The sequence below is a fragment of the Chelonia mydas genome, chromosome 21, assembly GCF_015237465.2.
Source record: "Chelonia mydas isolate rCheMyd1 chromosome 21, rCheMyd1.pri.v2, whole genome shotgun sequence".
In the NCBI taxonomy this organism is placed as follows: domain Eukaryota; kingdom Metazoa; phylum Chordata; order Testudines; family Cheloniidae; genus Chelonia; species Chelonia mydas.
In genome coordinates, this window is record NC_051261.2 from 12,332,820 (window position 1) to 12,356,639 (window position 23,820).

General features: G+C 46.7%; 1 protein-coding gene across 1 annotated transcript; it reads left to right on the top strand.

Moving 5' to 3' along the window:
• Positions 1 to 208: 208 nt before the first annotated feature.
• Positions 209 to 20,427, top strand: MTCH1 (mitochondrial carrier 1). The gene is made up of 12 exons (XM_037885390.2): positions 209 to 475; positions 1,858 to 1,942; positions 4,058 to 4,164; positions 4,883 to 4,960; positions 5,751 to 5,808; positions 7,279 to 7,330; positions 8,753 to 8,812; positions 13,812 to 13,905; positions 14,936 to 14,983; positions 15,799 to 15,866; positions 16,636 to 16,711; positions 18,048 to 20,427. The coding sequence occupies exons 1-12, from the start codon at positions 299 to 301 to the stop codon at positions 18,117 to 18,119; spliced, it is 975 nt and encodes a 324-aa protein (XP_037741318.1). The 5' UTR covers positions 209 to 298; the 3' UTR covers positions 18,120 to 20,427.
• The last annotated feature ends 3,393 nt before the right edge of the window (positions 20,428 to 23,820 follow it).

The window sequence follows — 23,820 nt, forward strand, 5'->3', positions numbered from 1 at the left end:
GGCTCCTGCCCAGCCAGTGGGCAACGCTCAGGTGGCCTGTTGGGCGCCTTGACTCAGGCCACGTGCTGGGCCCCGGGCTCGCGCCGCGCGCGGCCAACCGCCTGCGCGAGCCCCCGCCGACAGGGGGCAGCCGCGCCGTGGGCCGGGGCCCGAGGCCACGCCTCCTCCGCCGGGCGACGTCACCACGTTGCGCTCCTGCCCCCGCCGCTTCCTAGTCACGTGCCCCTCCCCGGACCCGGAAGTGCGCGCTGCTGGCCCCAGCTGGCTTCCCCGCCGTTGTTGCGGGGTCGGGGGGGCGATGGCAGCTGCCGCCGCCGCTCTGCCGCGGGGGCTCCGGGCCGCCCCCGCCGGCCTCGGGGCGCGGGGGAGGCCGGAGCCGGAGCCGGTGGAAGGATCCGAGTCCCTCTTCGTGGTGCTGGGGGCCGGCTTCACGGCGCTGAGCCACCCGCCGCTCTACGTCAAGCTGCTGATCCAGGTGCGGCGCGCCCCGCGGGGGGCCGAGAGGAGGCTGCGGGGAGCCCCGGGGGAGGGGACGGGACGCCCGGGGGTGGGGGAGCCCCGGGGGGAGACTGGGGGGGGGGGGACGCCCGGGGGTGGGGGAGCCCCGGGAGGAGACTGCGGGGGGACGCCCCGGGGGGAGACTGGGGGGGGGGGACACACTGGTAGCGTCATTGAGCCACTCACTGTCCAGGGGGAGCCCCGAGATGAGACTGGGGGGAACCCGGGGGGGAGGGGACACCGTGGGGGGAGCCCCAGGGGCGGGGGGTGCATTGGGAGTGTCGGGGGGGGGTGCCAGGGGGAGCTAGGCGTGGTGATGGCGTCTTGGGGGCTGAGGGGTTTCCAGACTCTGGCGCGGGGGCTGGTGGTAGATGTGGGTGACGGGGGGTGGGGGTGGGCTTCAGACGTGAGTGACCTTGGGCTGGGAGATGTGGTTGCTTTGGGGGGGTGCAGGGGATCCAGGGCATTGTAGGAGACCTTTGTGCACAGGGGTGGGCCTGGGGCATTTTGTAGGAGTGCTGGGGGGGTGGGTGGAGGATTCAGGGGCATGGAGACGGACTTGTCTGTCAGGGGGACGTTTAAGGGCTTGGGCTACTGAAGGAGAGACCGGCACTTTGGGGACTACGTGACTGTGTGAGATCGGGGTGTAGGGCTGTTCGGGGGTGTGCGTGAAGAGTGAGAGTTGATAGTGCTTTGCGCTGGGGCTGTGTAGGGAGTCTTGGAGAACTGGAAGGTATGGGGGGATAGTCTTAGAGTTCAGAGTGACTCCAGAATTTGGTACAAATATGAGAAGGCTGGAGCATGCAAAAGTTTCAGAGCCTGTTGCATGGTCGGGTTTCTACATGTATGATTGTGGGACACTGGTATGTCTGGGAGGGACCATGGCACATGTTTGAGCTACTGAAGGGTGAAAGCATTGTGATGTGCTATGGGGAAGGGATAATAGAAGAGTTGTGTTGGGCGGTCTGTGAAACATAAGGAAAAGAGTGGGCCTTTCCCATTGGGTTGGGCTGGATATGGGTGGAGTCTAATGCCTGGGCTATATCTCAGAAATATGGCTTACTCAAGAATGTTTGTTACACTAATACTGGTGTCTTGGCTTGCCAGGGTGCCTACATTAATGGGGTTCTTTGAGAAAAGGAGATGGGTTTCTTTAAGCATTGGGGTACCCTTGGGGAAGGAGTTTGTGTTTAGAGAGGGGGAGTAGTATCTTCACACTAAGTTTGGAATAGATTGGAGACATGGAGGAATACAGCTCTGCTATAACACACGATACAGATGATCACGTTCTTGTGATCCAATGGCTTTGGGGAGTCCTTGTAAGAAGCGCATAGTAGCTGACTGGTGTTTCTTTTGAAGGTCGGGCATGAGCCTCTACCTCCAGCCATTGGGAGAAACGTGCTGGGGAGAAAAGTATTGTACCTACCTGGCTTTTTCACATACGGTGAGTATATCTTAGTAATAGCTTGAGACAATATTCTGAAGGGGAAGGTGTGAGAACTGTCCACGTAGGACCTATTTAAATCAACTAAAGTGCCCACGTTCTCAGTCCCAGTTACAATACAGGAGTGTCCTGATACAGCTCTGTCTTGTCTCTGATGCATACCCCAGGTTTCTGCCTCTCACACTTTGGCAACACTCATACACAGTTTCTTTTCCTTGTTAATGGTACTGTTGAGTTCAACTGCAAGCAGAGATGGGACCTGAAATGTTTTGTCTGATTGCTGCCTCAACATTGTAGTCAAAGCTTTTGGCTAGATCTATGTAACAATTGTTGCAAGAAAGAAAAAAACAGTTGTTGGGAAGAGCTAAATCTTAAGCACACCATTGCAGTTTACTAAACTGGTAGATGTTTGTAATTTTACGAATGAGCTGGGGTTGAGATTATTATGGAGGTGACTTTACATGAAGGTCTACTCTACACATTTAACCACGTCACCTAACACTGCTATTCCCTGGCCCACTTACCACACTGTTCTGTTTTGTAGTGTAGATGGTGAATGTAAATGTGGCTTATTGTTGAGCTAAAACTTAGCGATGAAGGATTTAGCCTGGTTTAAGGGACAGTTAAGCTCCTCTCTACACTACAAAATACGGATGTGTTGGAACTTGATCCTCTGACGTGCTTATTTGTTGTGTAGATGGGCCCTTAAAGGGGCAGAAGTATGCAAAAAAGGAGTAAAGAAGCAAGGGAGGGGAAGATATTTGCAAGAAAAATACATTTTAATTTCTCTTTAGAAGTGTATCCGCGTGCGAGAGATGTGGAGTCATACACTCATGAATCCTGCTCCTGGTGCTGACCGTGAATTTCTCTAGCCTTGGGTGCATTGCTTTGCCTCCTTTTTTAAAATGGTCATAATACTTGAGGGGCAAGGAGTGACAAGTGTCTGTGTAAAGCTCTCTTAAAATGAGAAGGCAGAAATGGATAGGATCTTGAAATCTGGCTTGAAATATCTGTTAACTGATGAGGGAAGGAATACAAAATGCAGCTGCAATCAAAGTCAGTGAATTGCAGACCTGTTCTTATGGCTCTGGGGATGTTAGGCATTGGGAGTTCTACAGTGTCTCCCCTTGTCAGATGGTCTATTTTCATAATATGTTTGCAGTGATGGGGGTCTTGTGATTTAAGGAATCCATGCAATGTTCCATTAAGGAACAAACAGCCTTGTAGAAAGCAAAGAGTGGGTGGGCAGGAACAATCTGTTTTAGTGCTCAGCAGATATTGGGTCAGATTCACCTCCGCTGTAATTCCACTGAAATCAGTTTTGTTACACCAGGGATAAATTTGATGCACTTGTTTTTCTTCTCTTCCTAGCATTCAGCTGTTCTGTTAATGACTGAAGTTTTATATAGCACCTTATTCAAAGATCTCAAAGAACTGAATAAATTATCATTCCTGAAATCTATTTTAGGTACTTATTTGGCCCCCATTATCTGAGTGCCTCACAAGTTTGAATGTATTTATCCTCAACACTCTTGTGAGAGGGAAATACTATTATCCTCATTTTACAGCTGGGAAACTGAGGCACAGACTAAATGACGTGCCCACGGTTACGTAGGAAGTCTGGCAGAGCAGGGAATTGAACCTGGGTCTCCTTTCTTCCATGCTAGCACCCTAGCTATCCAGCCTCTCAAACTAAGCCCTCTGGGCTGGAAGGAGGAAGAAACCATATGCAACAGACAAGGGATTCTTCACTCCCTGTCCTAATCCAATTAAAATGCCTTAACTCTTTTAGTTAGGCAGAACATAATCAAGAGGTTTATTAGTCCAAGACATCAGAAGTAATGCTCCATCTCTAGCCAAAGGGGGTGGGGGGAATGCTAAAGTTTCTTTGGCAACTAGAAGCAGCCCAGAGCTCTTTCAGATCCCATCTGAAGCTTCTGCGGGTGATAAATCACTTGAGATACTATACTAAGTCATTTTAGGCAGATGCTTTAACATGCTTGAGCGCTCGTGCTGTTCAGATTGGAAGTTGGAGACTCTGCAAACTGTTGTGTTCCATTCCCTGCTACCAGGATGATTTGTGAAATGACACCAGTGTCCTGTTTTCTTACCTAGCTAGACACATTGTGGAAGTGGATGGGAAAATGGGCCTCTTCCGCGGCCTTGCTCCTCGAATCATCTCTAGCACTTTATCCACCGTCACCCGGGGGACTGTGAAGAAGGTAAAAGGGCACGTTTGTTTTTTCATAAGGGACCTAGTGGATCTAACACTACATGATTTCACAGTGTTGTTGGAACAGAATTAAGTAGCATGTACAGGTGGTTATGGCCATGTCTGTATGTGGAGCATTAAACTCCCCTCTTTGTGCGTGTGCTCTGCTGAGAACCAGTGAGTTCTAGTCAGCTCTAAAAATAGCTCGGAAGCAAGATGGAAACAGCTTCAGCCTACAGTGAATTCTCTCTGGATGTGCCCATCATTAAACTGGTGATTCTCCAGCTGTTTGTGCGCATGATTTTGTGAGAAGAAGGTCTTATGTACTGCTTCTGCTCCCTCTTCTTTCCATCCTCCTGATTATACCCTCCAGTGTTCTCTGTCCCTGTGGCTTTATGGACCACTGCAAATAGTCCATAAAGCCATACATGCTGGTGATTCTCCTGGACCATATTTTGAGAACAGCTTATTAAGTGATGAGCAAGTTGCTTTTAAAAAGTCTGCATGCTCAAATTTTAGCTAGTGGGAGCTTGTCTGCAGTGAAGGATCAGTGATATATGATCCTTAAAGTTCCTTATCAGGCCTGTTAGTCTTATCATTAGGGGACGTTCTTCAAAATTTGACTGAGACATTGTTGGTTTCACTGTCAGCCCTGAGCACAGACCAGTCATTGTTCACGTTTGTTCAGTTGCTGTGAATTTCATTTATTTTTTCTCCTCCCACCCCAGGTCTTTCCTGTGGAGGACATGGAGCATGTTTCCAACAAGGATGATGTGAAGACTTCTCTCCGAAAAGTGGTGAAAGAGGTTAGGAGCATTTTCTCCTCATTAAACCTTTATCAAATGCAGGTTCTGAGAGCAATCTCAGTGTGTGAATATTGCATGTTAATGAATAATCTAGAGAGCTCACAGTGGAGACAAATACCCTAGAGGCTGAAAGCACTGGGGCAAAGCATACACACAGCTGGTATGGGTGAAATTGCTCGGAAAAATACGTTGTGAGTGCCAAGGTATTGATACTAAACAGGAGTGCACCCTAGGACCTGGCTGGTAAATATTTCATACAGATATTGTGGAGCAGCTTAATGTCGATTAAGTCCTGTGAGTCTTTTAAACTTGTTACGTTTAATAAGAGGAAAGGGAAAAGATGTGGGTTCCAGTTTTTCACTCCATATCCAGGTCCTCAGCATTCAGAAAACCAAGGAGTGAAAGAGATGCAAAAGTAGATCAGGAATGACAGAGCCCTAGACACAGCCTAGGAGATGACCAGGCTTTGATTGTTTTGGGGCAGTGTACTAACACCCTTGTGGTAGGGACATTGTACTTCTGTGATGTTTATGTTCTTTATAAGCCTCTTTTGGGGTCACTCCCCAGGCTTCAGAACATACTGCGTAATTCAGCAATATTAAAATTGGCATAGGAGTTGTATGTGAGAAACAAATCCAGTTAATTTAGCCCTCTGAAAACATTTTCTCGTGGCGGTAGCTGATCTCTTATAGCTAGGTGATGATTGTAGAGTCAGTTGCAGTGAATAGGCCTGTTCCTTGTAACACGGTTAGTGTCTTTGCAGCTTTTAATGTGGTATGGTTTTTTCCAGACCTCTCACGAGATGCTGATGCAGTGTATGTCCCGGGTTATCTCGCATCCCCTGCACGGTGAGTCCTGTTCCTCTGACCTGTTGCCTGATCTTGATTTAAAAGCTTACCCCCTTGCCTGCCCTGAGATATGCTGGATATCCAGTTCTAGTCACTGAATTCATTGTGCTTGTTTCTGATTTAAAAAAAAAAAATATTCATAGATTCGTAGGACTGGAATGGACCTCGAGAGATCTTCTAGTCCAATCCCCTGCTCTCATGGCAGGACTAGGTAGTATCTAGACCATCCCTGACAGGTGTTTGTCTAACCTGCTCTTAAAAATCTCCAGTGATGGAGATTCCACAACCTCCCTAGGCAATTTATTCCAGTGCTTAACCACCCTGGCAGGAAGTTTTTCCTAATGTCCAGCCTAAACCTCCCTTACTGCAATTTAAGCCCATTGTGATTCGTAGCATCTGAATCCATTAGAAGAGCATGAGCTACAAACTGACACTAGAAAAGGATAATACTCAGCATCCTAGTGATGGGATATTCAAAGCTTGGAGATGAGGTTGTCTCTTACAGCTCACTTGGTAGCTTATACTCGGACTTTTACAAATATAAAAGTATAATTTAGGCAGGCCAAAAAAGAATTTGAAGAACGACTAGCAAAAGACACAAAATTTTGTTTTAAGTACATCAAAAGCAGGAAGTCTGCCAAACAACAAGGTGGGGGGGGAACGGCACTTGGATGATTAAGGTGCTAAATGAGCACTCAAGGAAGACAAGGCCGATGCAGAGAAGCTTAGGGAATTCTTTGTATCTGTCTTCGCTGAAGAGGATGTGCGGGAGATTCCCACACCTGAACCATTCTTTGTAGATGACAAATTTGAGGAACTGTCCCAGATGGAGGTGTCAATAGATGAGGTTTTGGAATAAATTAAACAGTAATTAATAGTCACCAGGACCAGATGGTTTTGACCCAAGAGTTCTGAAGGAACTCAGATATGAAATTGCAGAACTACTAATTGTGGTATGTAACCCATTGCTTAAATCAGCCTCTGTACCAGATGACTAGAGGATAGCCAATGTAACGCCAATTTTTTGAAAAGGCAATTACAGGCCAGTAACCGTAATTTCAGGATTAGGCAAATTGGTTGAAACTATAGTAAAAAATAATTATCAGACGCATAGATGAATGAGATTTTTTGGGGGAAGAGTCAACGTGGTTTTTGTAGAGGGAAATCATGCCTCACCAATCTATTAGAGTTCTTTGAGTGGGGTCAACAAACATGTGGACAAGGGTGATCCAGTTCTTATGAGTTCTCCTGCTGTTGGACAAAGACCTGGAATCCATCACTGCTGGCTGGGGAGGAGTAGTTGTTCACTATTCTCAGGATGATGATGGGACACTGTGGCTGATGGTGTTTTGGGGGACTATGATTTGATTTCCATGTCATTTCCACCTCCCAGACCAGATGCCTATCCATTTAAAAAGTCACTGAGCTTAATCTGGTTCCTTGTAAACTCCTTTGTTTCTTTTCTTACAGTAATCTCGATGCGCTGCATGGTCCAGTTTGTAGGTCGGGAAGTCAAATACAGGTAAACAGCTCTGGCATTTGTGTTGGATGTTTAAAGCACAGGACTTGGAGTCAGGAGTCTTAGGGTCTGTTCCTCCTTCACTCAGAATGGAGGAGCTGAAATAATAATGCACGAGGTCGTACTTTGATTGCACAGCCAGGAATGTAACTGAAATCTGTGCTTTGTCTAGGGGATGACTGGCCTTGTGGCCAGCAGTGTCGTGCAGGGAGTAGAGAAGGCTGGGTTCTGTTCTGTTCGCTGTTTCTATTAAGTCAAGTATTCTGTCTCTGGCTTTCGCCAACTGTTGTAATACGTCTACCTGATTAGGCAGGTCTGTTCATAGGTGCACTCCAGTTACTTTGGATTTTTCCTTGGATCGCTGTCCTGACTAGACATTGAAAACAGCAAGGAGGTGAATTGGGCTGAAGGGTGCTGCTCCTGCTGCTTGTCTGGGGACACTTTTCCACAAGCCTGTCGCAACAGGGCCATAGTAGAGCATTGGCTCTGTTGTGATGATTGTATCTCTGCATGAACCATCTAGGATGGTCCAGTGGTTAGGGCAGTAGCCTAGGAGTTGGGAGTCCCTGGTTCAATTCTTGGCTTCACAACAGGCTTTTGTTGTGACCTTGGGCAAATAGCTTAGTCTGTCTGTACCTCAGTTCCCCAATTTGTCAATGGGATAATAGCACTGCCACCCCTCACAGTGGTGTGTAAGGGTAAATACGTTAAAGATTCTGACACTTTAAGTTCTACTGCTGAAAAGTGCTATATAAGAGCTTGGTGATGGTGGTGCATTTTCATCCCAAAAATGTAATAGGCTCCGAGTACTGGTCGCTACATCTGTGTTTAAATAGTGATTTCTAGCATGCTTTCCCCCAGAAGGGAAGAGTGGTTCTCCTCCTGAGAATCGTGCTAGACGGATCATGCTAAAGACGTACCATAGCACAGTGAAACCCATGTTGTAAGAGGGGGGAAAATGTCTTCAGCAGACTAGAGCCCTCCGAGCCACGGTGTTTCCAATGAAGTGAGCTGTAGCTCATGAAAGCTTATGCTCAAATAAATTGGTTAGTCTCTAAGGTGCCACAAGGACTCCTTTTCTTTTTGCGAATAGAGACTAACACGGCTGCTACTCTGAAATCTGACAGCTGTAATTAGCACAGTTCTGATCCCAGTGTGGACAGAGCTCTGGATTGAACGTGAACCAGCGGACAGTTGCAGAATTGATGGCTTTTTTTCGTACACATGCACACCCTGACCCAAGTATCCCAGGAAGGTGGTGGTGGTCCCAGCTGTGCTTGCAATAGAATTATTCCCAGGGAATGGGGGTGGTTCTTTCTGGTGCTGGGAGATATCAGTGGCATTTGCAAGGCTGCTATTGCCCCGAGATCGTGAGCGGGGTTATGCACTCCTGTTAGCTATAACTGTTTTTTCCTCTCTCAACAGTGGCGTGTTTAGCTCCATTGGCAGGATTTTTAAAGAAGAAGGGATCTTGGGATTCTTTGTGTACGTGAGTCTTTGTTTAATTTTGTATTTTCTTCCTTAATCGCAAAGCGTTAGGGAAAGCAGTCAAACATCAAAAAACCTGTCTCAAGTCCCCTCTTATCTGAAACCTCCTTTTCCCAAGTGACTTCCCTGTCACTGGAGGCATGAAGATTGAGTCTTTCCTTTGTGTGAACACCAGTTTGGCCTGTAGGTTTAGGGGCGTGTGCATGCGATTCTGACAATTTATTCAATCAAAATTTCAGTGTGCAAGGGAAACCCTCTTGTATACATAATTTCTTTGATGTTGGGCCTCAGTGACGTAAAGGGACACTTAAAGCACTTGCTTGTACAACAGATACTAGCAATAGGTCAAGTGCAAAAATGGAAGAGGTGCACTATTGAAATCAAATAGTTAAACCATGGGAAGAGGCACATTTCAAATGCCTGACGCACTCTGGATTGGAATTAGCAAATGCTTCATACTGCGAGTAGGTTTGACTTCGCTATAGCAGTGTAGAATTCTGAAGACAATGCTGTCTAAATCAAACAGCAGTAAAGCTCAAGGGCGCTTCGGACCCTGTTATGAAGCAGGATGAATTGACAATGTAACTAAAGAGGAAGTCTGGCAGATAATTAAGGGTTTAAGCCAAAATTTCACATTCCTCCCCTTTTGATGTCTTATAAAACAGAGCCACCTGCTGCTGTTATTAGCAACAGTTGGGTAAGTCATTTTTTTTTTTTTTTATTACATCAGTAATAGTGAAATAGTCTCTGATTGAAACTGCAGGGAGAGGATTTTGCTCAGGAGGCTTTTGGTGTGGGAATTGTCTGCCCTGGGAAAGTTAGCCAGCACATTGTGGTTAAGATGTACTATCTGATCTTAAATGATCACAGATTGTCATGACTGTGTTTCTCAACCAATCGTTAAATGCTGGTAATAGTCTGAATTCACAAGTGAAAATAGTCTGATGCTGGGAAAGGCCTACTCTGTTGGTGGTTGGGTCAGGAAAGCACTGAAGTACATGATGATCTTCTGGAAGACAATGAGCCTTTAATCACGTGCTTAAGTCCCGTTGAAGCATGCACTTAAACGCTATCCTGAATTGAGATGCTTTCCTGAATCAAGGATTTGGTCCCAGTTGTGTATTGTGTGGCATCCAGGTTTCAGTTTAAACAGCTTTTGCCTTGTCACATGGCCACACATCTCCTCTAGGAACTTTCCCATGCTTCTGCCTGTCTTGTTGCATTCTTGCTCAACAGCTCAGCATCCTGGTGTGTGTGAACGTCCCCCTTGCTGTTTTTATGCCTCTTTCCCTGCTCATGAATTTCAGTCCACAGTCCTCTTGCCTTTGGCGGCTAACGTAGAGCAAAATAAGGAGCTCATCAGTTCTGCTTGCCATTGGGATGAGTCTTGATGTCACATGGTGATGCAGCATTGCAGTGTCTTATGTTGCAGGACGTGGTAAGAGGAAGGGGAAGAAATGTTTGAAAGGAGCTCCAGTCACTTAGCAGGGCCATAGCCATCCATGCCAAAGAGTGTGTGTCCCTGCGCAGCAGTACCTCCCTGATGCTCTCTGTGACCACGATGGGGAAGCTGTGTCAAAGAACAAACAAAAATATGGGGTTATGGCAGCTGTTTCCTGCAAATGTTGAACTACTCCATCAAATGTTCTGCACTTCAGAAGATTTAAAGATGGTTCAGAAGAGTTTGTGCAAAATCTGTGTTCTCTGCCTCCCCCTGGTGAGGGGAAGGGCTCCTGTAGCAGAGTCTCTTACACCTACTCCCCTTGGAAGGGAGGGACAGATGTTTTTGGTAAAGGCGACTGTGACTAGAGGACACCCAGCTGCTCCTCTCTTTGTCCTGCTGCTGCTTGGCCTAATTGCAGAGGCTGGAAGTCCCAAAAATTCTTCATCTATACACCAGTTCCTCCCACTGCTCCCTCTTCAGATTATCTGGCTGGTGGATCCGAACCACATTGAGCCAAAGGCAGTGGTGGTATTGGGGACCCCAAGCCCCGAAGAGAGAGCTGTGCTTCCCCTTAGCCTCTGCTAACATTCTCTTTTCATTAGAACCTGTACAGAGAGATGCAGGCACTAGGAAATGCTGTATGGAGAAGCTGTCCGTGCTTCCTTCCCCATATAAAATAAACTCTCTTGGTAACCCAGTTAAACTTAATAGCTCACAGGAAGTCTGTCAATGCAAATCCACTAGCACTAAATTCGTCAAACTCAACTGGCTATGGGTTGCATTCGATGGTTCCATGGAGACAGAATTCCATGTCTTCCTTGTTCTGCTTCTCTTATGTCGTAGCACCCTGCCTGCCAGTGTAACAGGGTGATCATTTGGTCTCTCTTCTCTGAAATGAAGTCCTTATGCTGTTAAGGGAAAACTTCTGAGCAAAGCTGATCTTTCTCAGACCCTGTTTGGAAAGCTATACCTGATTCTCTCTTAGGGCAGTGGGAGTTCTGATGCTACTAAATATGTCTTTGGATTTTGATACATCATGCAAACTTTTCTTTTCCATCTCTGATTGAGTAAGGATAGTAAAGCATTATGGCTCTTGTCATAAACATAACCCTAGAGATCCAGCTCTGTACAAAGAAAATGGGGGAAAGGTCTATTTACAAAAGCAGAGACCCAGTAAACATTACTTCCAGATGAGTAACAATGTCTAGAATCTTCCCTCCTTCATTAGCATTAAGCACAGCTGCATTGTATTTGCAACTATTCAGAGCACTGCCTTCCAAATTTTTCTTGTGAATTACTGTAGAGAGAAAATATTTTTTACACTAGATGAGTATTGTAAAACTATAAATTAAAACCAAACTATCTGAAAAATTAGAACCTTCACTTTCTCTATCGTATCTCTTGCACGTGTGAATTACTTCGCTATATGGCTAACCCTCTGTTATATATCTCCGCATGTATCGTTTCTCTGGCAAAATTAACTGCAGAATTCAAAGCTGCTCAGCCATTCATAGCACAGGATTCATTTAAAAAATATAAAAGCAAACCATGAATATAAACAAGATGGACCAAACCATGTTGTTCTGTTTAAGTTTGTCTTGCTTCAACAAATGGAACAGGAAATCTGTTTTTGTTTTTTTTTTCCCTTTCCAAAAAAAGCAGTCTGTTTGGGGTGGGTGGATAGAAGGAGAATGAACTTCTGTGAATGAAATGGTCAGAGGAGGCTCTGTCAAGCTCTGAAAGCCCCCACGTTTCAGGTACCATAAATGTTCTAACTTTGGGAGGAATATTCTGAATATCTACTTTGGTTACTGAGATACCATCCAAAGTCTTTGTCACTGAGAAATTAAAATACGTGAGCAATAGCTTTGTGTAGGACCTAGGCTAAAGCAATGGGCTTGTGCTCTGTTTCTGCAGACGAAGCATAAATTAAGTGGCTGTGCTGGCGGAGGCTCTAATGTAGTCGAGGCTGGTGCACAAATAAGGAAATTAATTTCCCAAAAGCCTCCTTAATTTTGAAGTGCCATTAAAAATGGGGGTAGTGGAGTTCTGCTATTAGGGTACCATGAGCACTGGCCTGCTCAGTAAAATGAAAGGCAAAGGTAAAATCAATGAGTCTACCTGCATCCTGATTCTTCACCATTGGCTTAAGTGTAATGCTTCCAGCTGCAAGGGCCAGGCAGGACTAGCTGGCCATGCCCCAGACTGTGTAGGGAATGTTCCATTAGGGGGCTCCAAAGCAGCAGAACTTAAGTGCCCCCCCATAACTGAGCAAAGCTGGCTGTGCCCAGATGATGGGCAGTTTCAAAAGAGCCTTAGATGAACCTCTGCTGCTAAAGAGGGCTGCAAACTGCTCATCTTAAAATGGTGCTAGTGGCAGGAAAGTAGTTCCCCAAATGGTAAAAGGGATAGAGAATTCTGAAGAGGAAGTAGAACAGGAGGACTTGTGGCACCTGAGAGACTAACAAATTTATCTGAGCATAAACTTTCGTGGGCTACGGCCCACTTCATCAGATGCACAGAATGGAACATATAGTAAGAGAGAGATACAGATATATACATACAGAGAACGTGAAAAGGTGGAGTAAGAGGCTAATTAAGATGAGCTATTATCAGCAGGAGAAAAACTTTTGTAGTGACAATAGTTTTTCACACCTTCTAAGAGGGCCTTCTGCAAAGGTTGAGGAAACGCAGGCAGAAACAAACTTACCGACAGAAAATTATCAAGCAAAGAATCTTGCAGAGACATCAAAATAGAGATTAACCAATGAGATGGCGCTTAAGGAAGAACAAGTGGGGATGGGCTGATCATGGGATTTGAAGCCTTTTACTTATAGATCACTTGTTCAGATCCACCTTAGGTTGGTAGTGCCCAAAAGGCGTCACGCAGCAACTGTTCAGTGGGCTGAGGTGACTTGGTAGATCTTAGTCCAGTTCATAGCTGTGGAAGAGGCCTACAATTCTTACTTCTGTTAGATCATTTCAGTCTGTCTCCCTGCAGTTGGAATCCCTTCCTAGTGTGAAGGTGTCAAGGGCTTTGTCTTCACTGCCAAAAGTGTTTGTTTACCATGGGGTGACTAACGTGTGTTAGACTGCTGTAAACAAAACCAAACCAAACCTCTTCTGCAATACAGAGAGCCCATGTTTCAGAACCAGCCACCGCAAGTGGTACTGATGAGCCCCCTTGTTGTCGCTCTCAGCAGGGAGACCAAGGACCAAATATGGGTGAAGAATGAATTCTCCACCCCTTGTAGAGATGTCCTTGGCTGGTCAGGGTTGAGGCCCATTTGTGTGCGTTAGTGGGGGAAAGGCAGGAGAATGCTTTCATTGCCACTACCTGAGCTGTATCTGCTCTGTGAATAAGCAGGATTTCTGTTTTCAGGGCTGTCAATTTGGCATTTTTAATCAGCAATAAGGGACTGAAATATACAATCAAGAACAAACCCAGTTTCCAAAGCCCTTCTGCAGTGTTCTCTCCCAGCCCAGTTGTGGGATTCTGAAGGTAGCCCAGGAGACTTTCTCTGCCTTATGTTCATGTTCTTATTCTTTCAGTGGTTTAGTCCCTCACATCCTGGGAGACGTGGTCTTCTTGTGGTGCTGTAACATCCTGGCTCATTTCATCAACACCTATGCAGTGGATGACAATGTAAGTGGTGATTCTGTTGAACTGGAGTAGCAGGGGGTTTTGACGCCCTAGCTCCAGCATCAGGTGGTTTGTAATCGGACCTTAAAATAGAGGGGTTAATGGAAAGTAGGGTGCATAGAAATCAGTGAACTTTGGATCAGGCCCTAAAAGAGGGATGAAGATGTTATGTTCAAATCAGGGTCCAGTTTAGGTTGAGATTTGGAGGGGTAGGGATCAGGCTCAAGGATGAATTGGGGCTGGAGTTTGGGTTCAGACTCTGCAGTTCCAAATCTTCAGCCTAAAATGGTGTGAACATCACAAGCCCTTTTTCATTTTAGTCTAAACCCACTGGGCTGTGTTAGATCTATTGACTCAAATGCTCAACCTCTGCTCTTACCTCTCCCTCCCAAAAATATCCTAATGGAAACAGACTTACAAGTGGTTTTGATAGTTTCTTAGACTATGTTATAGCTGTGCAAAGCAGCCAGGTTTTGGGATATAAGACAGGTGGGAAAGTGTGATGAAACAGCCTATCATTAGAAACTGTGAATACATAGAAAGTAGAACCGGTTGGTTGAACTGTTCCTTTTCTCTTCCCCCCCCCGCCACCAATGTACTCTTTACATTGCTGATGTGGCATATAGAATCTTTCTCCCCTAGTTTACTGGATCAAACATAAGCCAGGTTGTGAATAACCAAAAGTTACTGCCATGTAACCAGTGACTGGTGGCCTGTATAAAATTAGGAAAGAGGCAGCTTATGTCTTAGTAAAAAGATGTCTTCACACAAGCTACTGCCATGGTTGGCACAAAGGGTGCCCTTGTCCATCTGTTAACTCCACACTCCTTTCTTGGGTGTTCCACGTATATGTCATATCATGGCTACCTCTGGTTTTCTGCCATTTACTTTACTTTCTCTTGTTCAATACACTGAAACCTCATTGTGCTAAACTTTTGTGTGAGGTGGATTTAAGTTAAGGACAAAATGAGATGCTATCATCAGCTGCCTTTTCCATGACCCCACTGGTTTCTTCCTTTCCTCTCCATTGCAGTTCAGCCAGGCAGCTGTGATCCGGAGCTACACAAAGTTTGTGATGGGGGTATGTAGACAGTCGGCACACTGCTTCTCATCCTCCCCCGCCCTGCATTCTCTGGTGTGAGAGCTCATGCATAGATGTTTACAGGCGTGTGTGTGTGTGTGTGCACTATGTGTGGGTGCTGCTGTGCATGTGGGTAATTCTGTGTGCCTCCTTTCCTTTACCTCCTTTGTAGGTAAACTGATGTAAGCTCATGTCTTGTCTCCATGTACTGTGGGGCTGAGTATCAGAAACGCATAGGTCCCATTGACTTGCAGCTGGAGTTGTGGGTGCTCATCATTTCTGTAAATTGGTTCCAGTGCGTCTCTTTCCCAAACCATTCCGAATCAGAATGCGTGTGCTTTAGACCTAAAGATCAGAGTAACTTCACTACCACCCAAAATGTTTTAGCAATGGCTCATATTTTTAATGTACCGGGAAACAGGGAGACGCTACCCCTCTTCTTTGACTTACTCAATGTGACATGCAGCACCACTAAGCTTTTCTCCTCTTTTATATCACAGTCAGACCAATAATGTGGCAGCTCTGTGGGTGGAAGGAGCACAGAAGATGGGTCTTTGAGAAAAGTCAGCTCCCAGCCTGAATAAATGCTAGCAGGGAGATGCTACAAAACTATCTTTAGCCAATAGCCTTTGTCACAGCAGAGGTTAGAAGTTGCCTGATGGTTGGTTTGTTAATTCTTTTTTCAGTGTGCTAGGCTCTTCCAACTTGTCCTGTTGTTGCATGAAGCCTTCCTGCTCGACCTTATTGTTTCCTGCTGCTTTTAGAGTTGAGTAGTGCAGAAGGGAGCCGCTCAGTTTGATGATTCTTGGTTTCAGATTGCTGTGAGCATGCTGACGTATCCCTTCCTTCTAGTGGGAGATCTCATGGCCGTGAACAACTGCGGGTACGTCTATGATTCTCAGGCCTAATGTTTTGTTCTCCATTCTGAGACCTTTTTTCTTTTGACAGAGGTCGACAGTAGTTTTCCATAAAAGTCTTAACATTTTCATATGGAACCATAAATTATACAGTCCCTTACAGGGTAAGATGCATTCTCTGTCCCAAAGACTCTTTGATCAGAAGGCATGGACAAGACATGGGACAATAGTTAAGGAAGGATGCGGAGATGATCAGTGATCCGATAGGAATGAGAATAGAGAGGGTACTAGGGAGATAGGGGCAGGAGGGCTAGACGATCAAGAGGAGAATCAAAGCAGGGAGGATGGGGGTCGGGGAGAAATGAGAACAAGCGGAGCTGTTTTCTTCAGCTCAGCCAGCCTTGCCACCCCCAAATACACACACTGTCTTCACGTTGATTTCTCAGATGTGGCAGATTGTGAACAGAGGGAAACCTAAAGGGGAATGGGAGCCGAACCTTTGCTATAGCATTTTCTGAGTGACAGCTGGTTCCTTAGTGGGCAGATGGAGCTGGGGATGCAGATTTATAGTGCCACGTTTTTAATGTGTCCCGGTAACTCTCAGTATTTGCACACTTCAGTTGTAATTGACTTACGCAGTAGGTCATGGTGTGAATTATTTATCGGTAACTTGGCCTTTAGCCTGATGCTGACACTTACTTACACCTAGTCCTGCGTGGTGTCTGATGCTCCCTCTCCCTGCACAGTGCTGCTTGTGTCCATTCTCCTCTTTGATCCTCTCTCTCTGCCATGCAGGTTACGTGCCGGCCTCCCTCCGTACTCTCCTGTGTTTACATCCTGGGTTCAGTGTTGGAGACATCTCAGCGCTCAGGTGAGGGCTGCAGCGGGCAGTTTTAGTTAGTTGAAGTCGTAGCCAACAGCTGGATTTCCCTGGCAGTGTGGGATTGGCCGTGTTCATACTTAGGCAGTAAAGGTCTCCTGGCCCGCCTAGCAGAAGCCCGACACTAGGTGCCGGCAGCCTGTCTTGTCTAATCTGCTTGGTAGCCTGTTGTTCAAAACTTTCCATCGCTGTCATTCTGTCTCTCTAAGGTACTTCTATGGCTCTCATTACTCCCTCACAAACTAATGTATTTATCTTCACAGTACCTAGGTGAGACAGGGCAATGCTACTATCCCTGTCGCACAGATGGGAAAACAAGGCACAGACAGACTTGCCCAAGATCTCACAGGAAGTGGAGCCTAGGTCCTTCAGTCCTAGGCTATTGCCCTCTAACCACTGGATTATCCTTCCTCTTCCTCATTCTGACCCTTTATCACCTCAAGGAGGAGGCCACTTGTGCAGGGCAGTTTTGGAAACTCTTGTGTTATGTTCCCATCTGATCTTGCAAGCTATGCTGCGGTTTGGCTAACTCAGTCTGGATGGGAGACTTCCATGGAACGTGCATCATTGAAAATAAAAATTCCATGACACTTCTTGGAATGGTAGGGGAGCATCCTGCCAGATCCCAATTTATCTTGCGTTCAGCCTAAACAAGCTCCTCATTCCTGGTGTATAGCAAATTGAGGTGTGTGTGTGTGATCGTGATCCCTTTGCTTCAATAGATATAGATATATATCCTTTACCTAGCTCCTGGGGCTTTGAGATCCTCAGTTGAAAAGTCCTATGGAAGGGCAAATTATTAAGCAGAAAGGAATGAAAACTTGCAGGCTTGGAATCCTGAGGTTTAAGGAGTTCAGTGATCAGGCCAGAAGATGAGCAGGGGTCACTGGATGATCTAAATCAGGACTGCAAGGGCTACATTGGTAACTTGCAAGAAGCGTGAGGTTTGTGCCCCGTTTGCATATCTACAGAATGTAGCAATTGCATGGTACACACCCATGTTTGTTTCTGCTTCTCTTGCCCATTCGACAGAAGTTGCTTGAGCTCTCTAGCAATTAAAAAGATGAAGTTCATCTGAATCCTCACCCTTCAGTCACATGGAGGCACTGAGATACTACAGTGGTGGGTACTAGGAGTCAATCCCTGCTGTACAGTTCAGGGCTTAATCTTACAGCTCCCTGTTCCTGATTACCAAACGCAGCGCTGCTATTGGCAAGGGGGTCAGTGCAATCCTGGCGCCTGAGAGGCTTCTCAGCAGCCAGTCAGGCAGCTGTTCCGAGGAGTCTCCACCTACCTCCCCTAACCCCTCTGCTCTTCTCTCTCCTAGGGGCAGTTGTTCCGAGGCTCCAGCCTGCTTTTCCGCAGAGTGTCTGCAGCAGCAAGGTTCCCCATTGACTAATTCTGCTTTCACTTTATTAACTCATTACCTCGGCTGGGAGAAAGGGACAAACACGGACTCTTTGTAAGGAACCCTTAAAGCCTCTTTTGATATTTTTCTTGTACATCTGAAGACTAAGGTGCAGGACCAAGCCACCTCCTGTCCAGAGAGGCCAGAGATGAATCAGCCTGTGGAGAGCTGGCTTCTGAACTGCAGCTGGGTTAAATTCCCTTTTTGGTGGTTGGCTTGACCATGACGTACCAGTGAGAGCAGCAGGGTGTTGGCTCTTTGGCTCAGCTCGCAGTTCTTGAGTCAGAAGGGACAGTCTGTTTGTTTAAAAGTGGATAATACCCAGGTGTTTAAAAAGCCCAGCCCAGAGACGCTATCGGGGATCCAGGTGCAGAGATGACAAGCTGCTTTAGGTAGCACATACTTGGGAGATGTTAACTGGAAAGTAGCATCGTCTGAATTTGCCCTGCTGACCGGATCACGCTAAACCCTGGCCGTTCCTTTTTGTGCTGCATAGCGATACAATAAGCGAGCCTAAGCTTCTTAGCACTCTCATCTCCAGCCTCCGCTTTAGTGAACATCCTCTTTGTAAGTTATCGGTCTACTGAAGCACCTTATGTCTTGACGTGAATGTGAGTTGTCAGAGCCAGAAAGGGTTAAACAGAGCAGAGACCAGGCTGGGATGAGGATGTGTTAAATCCCATTCCTGGTAAAGTACCACCGCCAGATAACCAGTAATATATTCTTCGCTCTGGGGGACATTTAATCAGCCACACACCTGCCAAGCAGCTCCATCCTGGCTTTGAATACCCCATGCCTCCCACATTCAAGCTCTCGAAGGGTATATGAACACCAAGGAGCCAAGGTGCTTTCCAAGGGGGTGTTATGGGAAATAACCTTATTAAATTAAAAGGAAACTGAGACAAGAACAATGAAGTCACAGTGAGATTAATAAGACTAGAAGTGTCAGGGGAAGTGTTGGGGCTCGAACTAGAATGAGCAGAGCACTTTGGGGAGGAATATGCAGCTACTGCATGGTTAGGGGTATGAGAAGAAAGGCATGACACTAATTGTGAATCAGCTGCAACAGGGATTTAAGAATATAATCTATGGGACTCCCTGCTGCTGGATATTAGACAACTAAACTTGACAAGCAAGCGTGCACAAAAAGAATATTCACTGGCTGCTGTGTGAGATAGGATATGGGATTAGATGGACCACTAGTCTGAACTGGCATATGTCCATTCCTGTACTGGCCGTAGCAAGTCACCGTGGTGACTCAAAGCCAACCAGGACCAAACTCACACAACAGCACCAGTTGCTGCCTCTGGCAGATCGAAGCACTGGTACTTGATACAGCTAGACCAGAAAAGTGCCATCTTACTTCTGAGGTGCCAATCAACTGCATTTTTTTAATATTCGTTCAATTTGCTAATAGGTAAGGTTGCTATAAAATTAATTGGCTCAACTTTAAATGTGAATGTTAAGTCTGTTAGCCGCTGACTAGAGTAGTGGAACAAACCTAAAGCAGGAAGAGTGGAGAGAATATCGCAGTGAATTCCATCAGGTCTCTGTGCACTTCAGAGACACTAAGGTGCATGTGTTGGCGTTTCGGGGCCTTGTGTAGCAGAGCTCACCTGGTCGCGGAGTGAGATTTATCTACAGTGTTTTACCTGCATTCTGTGCTGTTACTAAGGACAGGCAGCTTCCCTCCATTTAAATCCCCGTCTTGCTTGTACTGCAAAGCAATCCTTTACATCCATTCCAAACACGAGTGGTTTCATCTTCCTTCGCGAGCAAATGCATTAGTGATTGTCACAACGTTCCTAACGCACAATGAAGTGAGAGACGGCTGCCCTTTGGTGCTTTCCTACATAGTCTGCCCCCAGGGTGGCCAGAGAAAGCTCCATCTGGAGTGACTGTGGTTCCTGAAATATGCAGGGATTCATTTGGTGACAACGACAACCAGCATCTTCCTTACCTAGGGCCTCGGGGTCCTGATCTGTCATTACTGGGGTGCTTCACTGGAACAGATGGGCTTGTTTCACACTTCCAGGGCCTGACCGCAGGGTATGTTTTGAGTGAGATGTGTAACTGAAAGGCTTTGCAGCCTTTGGAATCGTAGCTACTTCAAGCAAGAACCTCCTTTCCCACCAGTGTTATGGGATCAGGCCTAGCCTCCCTTTACCCCTCCCCCCTCATCATCCCCTTGATATGGTTTGTTAAAGAGGAACAAGAAATGCATGGCTGTATTCTATAACTGTGAGATTAGTTCCAGAGGATTTCACTGTAGTCTAAAATAAAACTAAGAACAACCTCTCTTGGGCTTTGGGAGTTTCATCATTGTCTTTAATGTGGTGCATTCATTTATTATTAAACCCCAGCTCTGTCAGCTTTCCAGTCATCTGAAGGTTCCTTATTTAAGGTCAATCAGTATTATTCCAAAGGGGAGTGACTTCTGGAAATTCAGATTCCTTCTGTTAAGCCTTTCAGCGACTTATGTGAGTAGTCTAGGTATGCACATTCTTGCTTTCAGTGCAGGGAGGTGGACTAGATGACCCTCTAGGTCCCTTCCAGTCCTTGCATTTCTATGATTCTGGGCCAACCTTGCCCCATAGGAAACTGACTAGGCCGAGTACAGGTTGAGCAAAATGAATCTGATACACCTGAATCAAATTTAGGAATCTAAAATATCTTTGGTGATCTGGGCTTGGGATCCCAAACACTGGAAGAGTTTAGGTGTCAGCCCCTTCTGGAGAGGGGAGAGCCAGTTGCAAAGTGGGGATTGGAGGTGACGCTATAGCTACATAAAGATGCCCAGTTCTCCAGCGACATCAGCACAGAGAACGGGTGCCTATGAGAACCTGTGTCAGAGTTTGATGTTCTTTCTTTCCCACCTACTGGGCAAATGAGCAGCCAGTGTTTGAATAGTGACTCTCTTCTCTCACCTTTTACCTGGATATCTGAAGGGCGGGGCTCGCCTGCTCTTTCTGTTGCTGCTCAGCTGTTATCAAAAGCCTTTAGCTGGGAAGCGAGATTGGGTTTATCAGCTCTCAAGTGTTTAAAAGGAGAAAGGCCAGAAACAGGGCTTCATGATTGAGATCTCTCTCACACACACACACAGAAAGCAAAAGGTGGAGTAGGGTTGCGCTTAACTTTCCTCTTGCAATGGAATCCTTGTAGCTAACTACCCTTCAAATTTGTTTTGGTTTGAACATTCAGCATGAAAGGGTTGCTCAAGAATAAAAAAATAACACACTGGCTAGTGTCTAGTGGATGGAGTCAGCCCTGCCCAGCCATGTGTCATAGGCCTTGTACTGCTAACAGGGATTCTCCTAAGTGGTAAGGGCCTCTGGCTTTTGCAGTGGGAGGCTGAGTTCTCTCCCTGTGATGCTCTGCATGGCTGCCATAAAGTCCTAGATGATCACAGCTTTGTTGCACTAGTTACAAGCAAGCTCTGATGAGCCTCTTTGAGCTGGGCTTCTGTTAGTGTGGATTCCACTTCACCGAGATGGTGTCAAACCAGCCTGAGGTTTTCATTTAAGCACAGGGAAGCTATGAAAGCCCCACGTATAATGGCTGGTGTCTGATTCCAGCCCTACTACAATTGGCCTCGTTTCACTTCCCACAGCCCTGCTCCCTTGTGACCTGTCACAGCCTCCCTTCTGCTAAGAGAGTCCGAGAAGATTCTCATGCACACAAGGGCTCTTTCCTGCCTGCAGGGCTGCGTGAAGGGAAATCGAAGTGGTTCTGGTGGGCCCATTGCAGTGGTATCAAAGTGCCTGAGGAGAAAGGAAGATGCCGCCACACCCCATGCACGGAGGGTTCTCGTGGGTCCCCAGCTAGCTGCAGGGCCATGCCTGCTGCAGCCCCCAGGCGCGTGCCTGCAGAGTATGTCCTTAATGCTGATAGAAATGTTTGCTTTCTCCCCTCCCACACAAGCTACATGTAGGCAAAGAGCAGCTGATTCCTGCTTTTGAGGAGGCGGGGTCACCAGGCTTTAATCCTTCCTCCTTGGGAACAACAGGGGGGGCTTGGCTGTGTCTGGCGCTATCCCAGCACCTGTCGGCAAAATGGCTTGTTAGGCATGAGGAGCCCTGAGACCTCCTCTTCTGCTGTAAGGGTGACTTAGGACGCTGTGCCTTGCGGAGGAGCTTAGGCAGCAGTGATCCTGGTCAGTTTGTGCTTGACCTAGTGTTAAGGTGAGCCATTCCAGCTCACTGCGAGCCTGGGACATCGCAAAGCCACTGATTCGATAGGACAATTTTAGCCGCTCACCTTGCCTGTTATGATTCCAGCAGCTCCCAGAGTGCGCACTATTGTAAGGTGCTGTTCATGAAGGGGAAGCAAAAGCAGGCATGAGCCAGCCGCATTTTGGGTGCTCATGTTATGTGGGAAAGAAAATCCACAGCGGAGGGGCTGCGAAGGGGAGATGGAACTGGATCTCATTGCTAGTCGGGCAGAATGACTGGATCCTGGGGCATAACTGGGTCTGGGTGTGTATATGGGGATCGGATTCAGTATCTGATGGGGACAAAGGACCAGATCCTTGAAGTTGTAGGCACGTAACTCCTATTGAAATCAATGGGATTTAGGCATCTAAATACCTTTGAGGATCTGAGCCAGATTCTCACCCTGGATATGGGGAAGGATAGCTGGTAGAAGAGAAGGTGCTCGGAACCTAGGAGGAGGGAGTGGGGAAAGTGATGGCAGGGCCTAGACAGGAGTGGAAGACAGCTTGGGTGGATGGAAGAGAGGTAGAGAGAACATTTTTGAGCATCCAGTCCCAGGGCTTTTTTCAGGCACTGAATCCTATCAAGGCGATCTTGCCAAATCACATCTAATTCATCTTCCCTGTGGGGCCTTCTCACCCCCCAACCCAAATCGCAACAAAGCGTGAAGCGGCCGCCATCTCAAAGAGCTTGTGGTCCAGGACAGCACAGTCACTGACTCGAGAGGAGACGAAGCTCCTCTCGACCTGTGAGTGTGCAAATCCCTGGTTCGCTGGGGCTTATGCACCAGATGTACAGGTGTAATCATAATGCTAGTCAGCAGAGTGAGGAGAGGCCTCCCCAAGAGACTACCCTTGGGTGGCAGCAGGATGTTGACAAGATGGGGCCACACCCTAAGTGCTCCTTGCAATCAGAAGGGTATGTGGCTTTCCTTGGATGGCAGGCTGTTGGAAGAGCCTTTGAAGAGGCCTGAAGTGCTAAATTTACAGGCGTTAGTGCTTAATTCCTCTGTTGTCCCTCCTGTTTGAGGCCAGCAGCCTGGGTTCTTTCTGATCCCCTCTATAACAGGAAGCTTGGTTGACTCATTGTTGATGCCCTTCCACCTCACTGGAATTCCCTTAAAAACCCAGGGACGTACAGACCGACCCCCCCGCCCCCCCCGACGTTGCAGTCACTGTTTATGAGCTGCTGAGTACCCTTACTTCCCGTTGGCTCTGGTGTGAGTTCTAGATGCTCAGCATCTTGCAGGAGTGGAGTTGTGCTTATATAGCACAACCAGGAGAGAGTAAATAAGACTGGGACTTTTCAGCTTGGGAAAGAGATGACTAAGGGGGGGTACAATAGAGTAAAATCATGAGTAGTGTGGAGAAAGTAAATAAGGAAGTGTTATTTACTCCTCCTCAAAACACAAGAACTAGGGGTCACCCAATTAAATTAATAGCAGGTTTAAAACAAACAAAAGGAAGTATTTCTTCACACCA

What these genes read in the sequence shown, in the direction of transcription:
- MTCH1 (XM_037885390.2), top strand. Translation starts at nt 299, where the DNA reads ATGGCAGCTGCCGCCGCCGCTCTGCCGCGGGGGCTCCGGGCCGCCCCC. An exon ending in TCCGAAAAGTGGTGAAAGAG is followed by an intron (nt 4,961 to 5,750) that starts GTTAGGAGCATT and finishes GGTTTTTTCCAG; the next exon opens with ACCTCTCACGAGATGCTGAT. An exon ending in GGAGACATCTCAGCGCTCAG is followed by an intron (nt 16,712 to 18,047) that starts GTGAGGGCTGCA and finishes TCTCTCTCCTAG; the next exon opens with GGGCAGTTGTTCCGAGGCTC.